At 41.6% G+C, this 8562-nt stretch overlaps 2 protein-coding genes across 3 annotated transcripts; one reads left to right on the top strand and one right to left on the bottom strand.

The window, feature by feature from the left end:
* The first annotated feature begins 2679 nt into the window (after positions 1-2679).
* LOC128509420 (putative nuclease HARBI1) lies at positions 2680-4436 on the top strand. Of its 2 annotated transcripts, XM_053481159.1 has the most exons (4): positions 2680-3517; positions 3610-3725; positions 3852-3963; positions 4052-4436. In XM_053481159.1, the coding sequence occupies exons 1-4, from the start codon at positions 3085-3087 to the stop codon at positions 4432-4434; spliced, it is 1044 nt and encodes a 347-aa protein (XP_053337134.1). In that variant the 5' UTR covers positions 2680-3084; the 3' UTR covers positions 4435-4436. The 2 variants fall into 2 exon arrangements, with proteins under 2 accessions (XP_053337134.1, XP_053337135.1); XM_053481160.1 differs by lacking the exon at positions 3852-3963 and having other exon boundaries at positions 4052-4243.
* Positions 4437-4662: 226 nt separating this feature from the next.
* On the bottom strand, positions 4663-5940 carry LOC128509739 (uncharacterized). The gene is made up of 6 exons (XM_053481574.1): positions 5771-5940; positions 5590-5660; positions 5322-5498; positions 5099-5148; positions 4834-4884; positions 4663-4761 (listed from the first exon to the last, which is right to left on the bottom strand). Exons 1-6 carry the CDS (start codon positions 5938-5940, stop codon positions 4663-4665), a joined length of 618 nt encoding a protein of 205 aa, XP_053337549.1.
* Positions 5941-8562: the final 2622 nt, after the last annotated feature.

Here is an 8562-nt window from a genome sequence, read left to right on the forward strand (position 1 = left end):
CAGTGTCCACGAGCGTCAGTCCCTGGCCTCGGCGTGGTCGCGAAATCAAGGAGGCTGAGTCGAGGCCTAGCCGCGACGGGTAGCCCTGTCCCCGCCTAGGTTCACCTACCGAGCTGCCCCGAGCCACGGCTCTTTCGCCGTGGTGGTCTGCCATGATGGGCTCTGCGCGCTCGGCTTCGCGCAGCGCCTCAAACAGGGAAGCCGGTGCCGCCAACCGGATGTGCTCGCGAAGCCGCGACGGCCGAATTCCCCGCAGGAACGCACGCCGTGCTAGCTCTTCCTGCTGGACGGGCCCGAATTCCGGGTAGCCCCGGCGTGTGAGAGATCTCAGGTCCATGGCGAATGCCCCTAGTGGCTCGGAGGCGCTCCGCACGCGGGTTGCCAGCTCCTCGCACGCGGCCTCGTTACGGTCATTCGCGCCGAACCGGAAGTGGAGCGACTCCCGCAACTTCGCCCAGTCCTTCCGCTCATCCGGCCGGAGGTCTTCCAACGTCCGGAGTGCTTCGCCCTCCAGCGAGAGGGCCACCCGGACGGCTGTTTCCGCCGGGGACCAGCCCGCGAAGTCAGCGGCTAGCTCCACCTGGGCGATGAATGCGTGGGGCTCGACAGCGCCGTTGTAGGACGGCAGGTGCAGCTGCAGGTCGCCTCGCCGGCTGACGGCGCACAAAGCTGTAGCTTGCTCTGGGGTGCGCTCTAAGCCGTTACTCTCCATCCCACTTCTGACACCAAATGTAGCGTTTTTACCGCTAAGCAGAACTTGGAGAGACAAGTGAGCTTCCTGGCTGCCCAATGCAAATGGCTGGGAGTACTTTATTGAGCAACAGCACATTCCACAGTCACTAAACAGACATCTACCCACACACACACACACACAACCTGGCCGAAGCCACTACCCCAAACACCTTTCCCCAACACGGTGAACACAACATAACCCCTCCCGCAAAGCATGATGGTCGTCTGTCAAACCCCACCCACGCCACACTAGTATTACTTACATACAAGGCTTTAAATGGTTTAGCTCCCACATACCTAACCAGTCTTCTGATACACTACAATCCACCATGTTTCTTTAAGATCACAAAACTCTGGACTTCTGGTAGTTCCCAGAATTTCAAAATCTATAAAAAGGGGGTAGGGCTTTTTCATATTTAGCTCCAAAGCTTTGGAATAGCCTTCCAGACAGTGTTTGGGGCTCAGACACAGTTTCCCAGTTTAAAAGTAGACTCAAGACGCATCTCTTTAATCTGGCATACGCGTAACTCATCCCATAACCTCATACTCCAGTACATCTATCCTGAATGGCAACTACGCTAATTCTCTCCATCTGTTCTGTACTTTTCTACCCATCCCGAGGCATCTGGAGATTGTGCAAGCTTCAGTAGACAAAGGCAAACTCTGCAAGGTTCCTGAGGCATCCAGAGAAGAACCAGCTCCAGCTGGATTCTGCTTTATGATGGTTGGAGCTACACATCCTGCTCCTGTGCCTCCAGTGATTCAGACCCCATCTGCCCTCTGCACCTACTGACTCCCTGTGCTGAACTGGACTTCATGTTAATTTAAAGAATTTATGTTATATTGAACTTTTAGTTGCATGACACACATGATGTTATATAATCTCTATCTGTTATCACCCAAATGAGGATGGGTCCCCTGTTAAGTCCAGTTCCTCTCAAGGTTTTTTCCTATTGCCATCTCAGAGAATTTTTCCTTGCCACTGTCACTTGCTAACCTTGGCTTGCTCATCAGAGACATTTCATTCATCATTCATTCATCTCATTATTATCTAGAAACATTTTTCTCACACATTTTCAATTAACTGAAATCATACACACAATTTATTTATTTCATTTTTTATTTTTTTTTAATTGAAATTGAAAAAATGAATTTTTTTCAAAAAATTTTTAAGCTGCTTTGAAACAATGACCATTGTTAAAAGTGCTATATGAATAAAATTGAATTCCTATTTTACAACTAGGGTAGGACCTCTGGTCAACATTTACACACACACTACGGGCAATTTGGGAATGGTAATTAGTCTAATCAGCATGTCTATAGACTGTGGGAGGAAACCGGAGTATATGGAGGAAACCCACCAAGCACAGAAGCACTCAAGGCAGAACCCAAATGCACCTGAGAGAGAGCTGAGTGGCCGTGTCTTTGGACAAATTCAGGAAGCAGCAACAGAACAAAATGTTAAACAAGTGTTGATTTGGGAGACAGGAGAATAGGAACTAAGCTGAACTCTGGTGTGGTATGGCCTGTCCCTTGTCTTCTATCTTCCTCAGGATGCCCCAGTCTAAAATGAGCCCAGGCAAGTCTGTTGGAGCTGCGATGGACCAGGTCACTTTTAGGCAGATAGCTCCCATTTTTAGAATGACTGTCTTTTGAAATGCCATACATGGGAAATAATTGTCCCTTGGATTCAAGAAAAAAAAAAAAAAAAAAGAAAGAACGGTGGGATGTGGTATGTATTCACAGCATCTACATCATAAGATACTTTGTCTGTGGTAAGTGATTAGTACTTTAACTGTGATTAGTACTTTATTCTAAGGTATTATGTCTCTAACTGAAACTCAGGAGATTGTGACCTCTGGTGTTCAGAAGCGGCATTTCATCATACTGCTTTCAATTAACTGAAATCAAATGAAGGACGCCAGGGGGCTGTTCCATAAACCAAGATTAGAGTATAAGCCAGGCTTATTTCGGTTAGCCAGGCTTATTTTTGGTAGATTCGGTTTCATAAATCAAACTTAAAAAAGTTCAAACTCAGTTACCCCGGCAACTTATGCTGGCAAATTAACCTGGTCCGGGGCAGGCTAACTGTCAGGCTAAGTCTGAGTTCAGGCTTAACGAACATACCATTTATACTCACCTGGCTGGTAATTCGATGTCATTTTATTTTACTTAATTTTTTTTTAAATAAATAAATAAATAAGGAAATGTACTTTACTAATAAATGTAAGAAATTATAAGGTATAAATACACTAAGAAATGTTCAAAACCTCTGTGTTTAATTGGTGAGTTTGGTAATTAATTAATTAAAAGTATATAAATAGGGAGCTGAACTCGTTTCCAAACTTAACCATGGCGTGTCCTTTCATAGATGAGGTGGTGGATGAGGGAGCTATAGTCTTGCGGAGGGCATTTCAAAGAGAGAGAACTTTCAGAGACAGGTCAGACCCATTGGCTTTTAATGACAGCTACCTGTATGAGCGATATAGGTTCTCAAGAGATGGGATTGCATATATTTGTAGATTACTAAGCCCACACATTGCAAATAAAACACGCCGCAACAGAGCGCTCACAGTCCCACAGACGGTGTGCATTGCACTTCGCTTTTTTGCCAGTGGAACATTTTTGTACACAGTTGGAGATGCAGAGAATATCAGCAAAGCATCAGTTTGCCGCTCTGTACGAACTGTGTACCTTTCTTTAAAAAGACTACTCAATGTGTTCATCACATTCCCTGGCCACAAAGCTATTCGTACCATTAAACATGCCTTTTATGGAATAGCTGGTAAGTTCAAATAACTCTATAAAACATGGAAATATTTCTTGACTGTTGATTTTACATGGGACATATTTAAAACAAACAAATAATTTTCATAGGTTTCCCAAATGTTATCGGTGCATTGGACTGCACCCATGTGCGTATTAAGTGTCCGTCTGGTCCACATGAAGCGGACTTTGTGAATAGGAAATCAGTACACAGCATCAATGTACAGGTACGGTCCCACTGAGATGATATTGAAGGCTATGCTCTAGCACTGAGTGTTCTGTACTAAGCTGGGCACCAGTGTTTAGTTCATTGCAATTAAAATGTAGTGACCTACAGGTTTAATTTATTTTAGATGATTAGTGATGCAGATTGCATCATCACAAATGTAGAGGCCAAATGGCCAGGCTCTGTGCATGACTCCAGAATCTTTAGAGCCTCATCTCTCTACCAACAACTAGCAAGAGGTATGCTAATAATCACTTAAATCACAAAAAGTCTTAAAAAAAAAAAAACTACATTATATATCTATATATATTCATTCTGTCTATGCAGGAGAATTCTCAGGAGTTTTGCTGGGAGACAAGGGATACCCATGCCTGCCTTACCTCTTGACTCCCTATCAGGAGCCCCAGACAGAGGCACAGCACCGCTACAACATTGCCCATGCACGCACAAGAGGTCGTATAGAGATGGCATTTGGGCTGATAAAGTCAAGGTTCCAGTGCCTGAAGCACCTCAGAGTGACTCCACCTAGGGCATGTGACATTGTAGTTGCTTGTGTAGTGCTCCATAACATTGCTTGTCTGAGGAGAGAGAGGCAACCAAGGATTGTTGAAGAGGAAGACTGGGGCAATGAAGCAGTATTGGAAGAAAACGAAACAGGCAGACTTATACGAGACACATATGCAAATAATTATTTTGCTTTAAGGCTTTAAAATTTTCCACTGGCCCCTCAACTTTCTCCTTAGTTAAACAAACACACAGAAGTCAAAGTATTTAATGTGATTTGTCTTTATTCAGAGTGAATCTGCCTGTTAGGGGTGAAAACACAAATAAATGTTGTGGAAAGTGATCAAAAAGGTAATGTTTTTTTTTTCTTTTCCTTTTTTAAAAATGGTAGTTCTACTTGCATTTTTCTGTAGCTGTTGAATTTCCAGCTCCAACTACCTCATCTTCAGTTTTTTATACTGGATGTCGATATCAGTCGCTTCCATTTGTTTAAGGAGGTAGCGTTTATACACTCCTTTTATGTTTTCTGGGTTCTGTAGCAACATAGATTTAAAGTTCTTTCATTGAATACTCTTGGCACATTGTTTTCATTTCTTAATACTCACTTTTTCACATGTGGTCCCAGACTGAGAGGGCTCTAGAACAGAGTCAGCATCCTGAAAACACATTATGATCATTTTATCACACAAGTACACTTTTTAATATTCAATACAGTATCGCATGGAACCTGTGACTACCTCAGGCCTCCTTGAACATACAAACACAGTCTCCTCATCTTCCTCAACTGATGGGCCTTCTCCCTGTGACCACTGATTAAACTCAGTTAAACTCATTAGCTTACATGACTGATTTAAAAGGTCTCATACTCACAGGCAACATGATGTCTGGTGGATCCATAAAGCATACAGAATCTTTTGTCACTATGAAACCAAACATGATAGAAAAAAATTTTTTTTTACCAAAATGCACCATTACAGTAGCACAAGTACCTCTACGTGACATTACTGCTATGATGTACTTAGGCTTACAATGCCTAAGGAAGGAGGAAATCAGTTAGTCAGGAAGGAATAATGATAATAAAACACACACACACCTTTTATATACTCACTCCTTATACTAGGTGATATCATTTTAGATGATGTCCCCCCCTCTATTCCCTCAAGGACGGGCCTCCCTTTATTAATTTCCAAAGCCAGCTCCTCTGCAGGAGTGAAGCTGGCTGGTGGTGGCCCTCCCCCAGTGCCAGCAACCTCAGTCTTCTTTTTGGTCGCTGCAATTAAAAAAAACAAAAAAAAAACCTGAATAGTTGTAACTTCAAGCTGGCATTGATTACATATGTACATACCATTAGATTTACTTACCATTCTGAACTATATTTTTATATTTTATTTTCACCTGCTGCCAGGTTCTTTTTCCTTCATTTAAGTTGCTGCTGCGTGAAAGCAATTAACGTAACTGTTATTCACACACAAACTTTGCAATGTATTGTGACACACATTCAACGTTGATAAAGTATTTTAAATAGTTTACACCACTACTTACGCATTGAGACGATCAGCAATTTCCTGCCAACCTTTCTCTCTTGCTTTATTTATTGCCGCTGTATTGCCTTTTTTGGTGATGACATCTTTAAATTCTTCATATGTTTCCAATAGCAAACGCTGTTCCGTTGCCGTGAACATCGCTGCTCTATCTTTTCCTTTTGTTGCCATGGTAGCCCACAGTAAATCGATTGACCCATGCTCGACTTTTCAGGACTTTTAAACAATGGCGTGCACGCGCAATTATCTAGACTATTTAAACCTGACTCAAATTAGTAAGATCACATGATCCTCAATTTACTGTTATGGAACCAATTTAAGCGCGGATGTTTAGCTCGGCTCATTCAAGTCAGGTTTGGGACTTTAATCCCCGCTTTTCTAAGCGGCTTTTATGAAACAGCCCCCAGGACATAAAACATCGGATGACCGATAACTTTCTTTTACTAAATTCAGATAAGACAGAGATATTACTCATCGGCCTAAAAAAACAGTACACAACAGCTTTTACAATTCAGCCTGCGTTTAGAAGGATGTACTGTTACTACCAGCTTAACAGTAAAAGACCTGGGCGTAATATTAGACAGTAATTTGTCCTTTAAAAATCATATTTCCAATATCACAAAAACAGCCTTTTTCCATGTTAAAAATATTGCCAAACTTAGGAGCATCTTATCCGTATCTGATGCAGAAAAGCTAGTTCATGCATTCATGACCTCCAGACTGGACTATTGTAATGCATTACTAGGTGGTTGTCCTGCATCCTCAATAAACAAGCTTCAGTTAGTCCAAAATGCAGCCGCCAGGGTTCTCACTAGATCCAGAAAATATGATCATATAACCCCAATATTATCATCCCTACACTGGCTACCTGTTCAGTTTGGAATTAATTACAATATAGTATTACTTACATACAAGGCTTTAAATGGTTTAGCTCCCACATACCTTACCATTCTTCTGATACACTACAATCCACAATGTTTCTTTAAGATCACAAAACTCTGGACTTCTGGTAATTCCCAGAATTTCAAAATCTATAAAAAGGGGGCAGGGCTTTTTCATATTTAGCTCCAAAACTCTGGAATAGCCTTCCAGACAGTGTTCGGGGCTCAGACACAGTTTCCCAGTTTAAAAGTAGACTCAAGACGCATCTCTTTAATCTGGCATACGCGTAACTCATCCCATAACCTCATACTCCAGTACGTCTATCCTGAATGGCAACTATGCTAATTCTCTCAATCTGTTCTGTATTTTTCTAGCCATCCTGAGGCATCTGGAGAAGCTTCAGTAGACAAAGGCAAACTCTGCAAGGTTCCTGAGGCATCCAGAGAAGAACCAGCTCCAGCTGGATTCTGCTTTATGATGGTTGGAGCTACACATCCTGCTCCTGTGCCTCCAGTGATTCAGACCCTATCTGCCCTCTGAACTGGACTTCATGTTAATTTAAAGAATTTATGTTATATTGAACTTTTAGTTGCATGACACACATGATGTTATATAATCTCTATCTGTTATCACCCAAATGAGGATGGGTCCCCTGTTGAGTCCGGTTCCTCTCAAGGTTTCTTCCTATTGCCATCTCAGAGAATTTTTCCTTGCCACTGTCACTTGCTAACCTTGGCTTGCTCATCAGAGACATTTCATTCATTCATCTCATTATTATCTAGAAACATTTTTCTCACACATTTTCAATTAACTGAAATCATACACACAATTTATTTATTTCATTTTTTTTTTTAATTGAAATTGAAAAAATTAATTTCTTTCCATTTTTTTTAAGCTGCTTTGAAACAATGACCATTGTTAAAAGCGCTATATAAATAAAATTTAATTCCTATTTTACAACTAGGGTAGGACCTCTGGTCAACATTTACACACACACTACGGGCAATTTGGGAATGGTAATTAGTCTAACCAGCATGTCTATAGACTGTGGGAGGAAACCGGAGTATATGGAGGAAACCCACCAAGCACAGAAGCACTCAAGGCAGAACCCAAACGCAGCTGAGAGAGAGCTGAGTGGCCCTGTCTTTGGACAAATTCAGGAGCAGCAACAGAACGAAATGTTAAACAAGTGTTGATTTGGGAGACAGGAGAATAGGAACTAAGCTGAACTCTGGTGTGGTATGGCCTGTCCCTTGTCTTCTATCTTCCTCAGGATGCCCCAGTCTAAAATGAGCCCAGGCAAGTCTGTTGGAGCTGCGATGGACCAGGTCAATTTTAGGCAGATAGCTCCCATTTTTAGAATGACTGTCTTTTGAAATGCCATACATGGGAAATAATTGTCCCTTGGATTCAAGAAAAAAAAAAAAAAAAGAACGGTGGGATGTGGATGTGGTATGTATTCACAGCAATGGCACACAACTGCCATAAAGGTCATAAAAATGCATTCATTAACCCATGGCATTACTGTTCAACCACTTGTGCTAATGCACTCTACATCATAAGATACTTTGTCTGTGGTAAGTGATTAGTACTCTAACTAATCTAAGGTATTATGTCTCTAACTGAAACTCAGGAGATTGTGACCTCTGGTGTTCAGAAGTGTAATTTCACCGTACTGCTTTTAATGAACTGAAATCAAATGAAGGACACCAGGAGACACACAGTCAAACACACAAACATGTTGTCTGTTAGAAAAATCTTTGTTTATTAACAGCAAAACATAGAGTTTTTATATATTTGGCCAAACACCTGGTTTAATGAATATCTGTTACTAAAAAGAACATAAACCATTTTAACATGTCCTTGTGAAAACCTGAAAAACAAGGAAAAGTAGTTGTATAGATGTTTGTC

The sequence above is a fragment of the Clarias gariepinus genome, chromosome 21 (genome assembly GCF_024256425.1).
Source record: "Clarias gariepinus isolate MV-2021 ecotype Netherlands chromosome 21, CGAR_prim_01v2, whole genome shotgun sequence".
NCBI classification, from domain to species: domain Eukaryota; kingdom Metazoa; phylum Chordata; class Actinopteri; order Siluriformes; family Clariidae; genus Clarias; species Clarias gariepinus.

Excerpts from the sequence above, each read along its gene's own strand:
- LOC128509739 (XM_053481574.1), bottom strand. The coding sequence starts at position 5,940 with ATGGCAACAAAAGGAAAAGATAGAGCAGCGATGTTCACGGCAACGGAA. Across the intron at positions 5,661-5,770 it reads ATTGCTGATCGTCTCAATGC|CAGCAACTTAAATGAAGGAA; the intron begins GTAAGTAGTGGT and ends GCTTTCACGCAG. Across the intron at positions 4,885-5,098 it reads CACCAGACATCATGTTGCCT|GATGCTGACTCTGTTCTAGA; the intron begins GTGAGTATGAGA and ends ATGTGTTTTCAG.
- LOC128509420 (XM_053481159.1), top strand. The coding sequence starts at position 3,085 with ATGGCGTGTCCTTTCATAGATGAGGTGGTGGATGAGGGAGCTATAGTC. Across the intron at positions 3,518-3,609 it reads TGCCTTTTATGGAATAGCTG|GTTTCCCAAATGTTATCGGT; the intron begins GTAAGTTCAAAT and ends TAATTTTCATAG. Across the intron at positions 3,726-3,851 it reads TACACAGCATCAATGTACAG|ATGATTAGTGATGCAGATTG; the intron begins GTACGGTCCCAC and ends AATTTATTTTAG.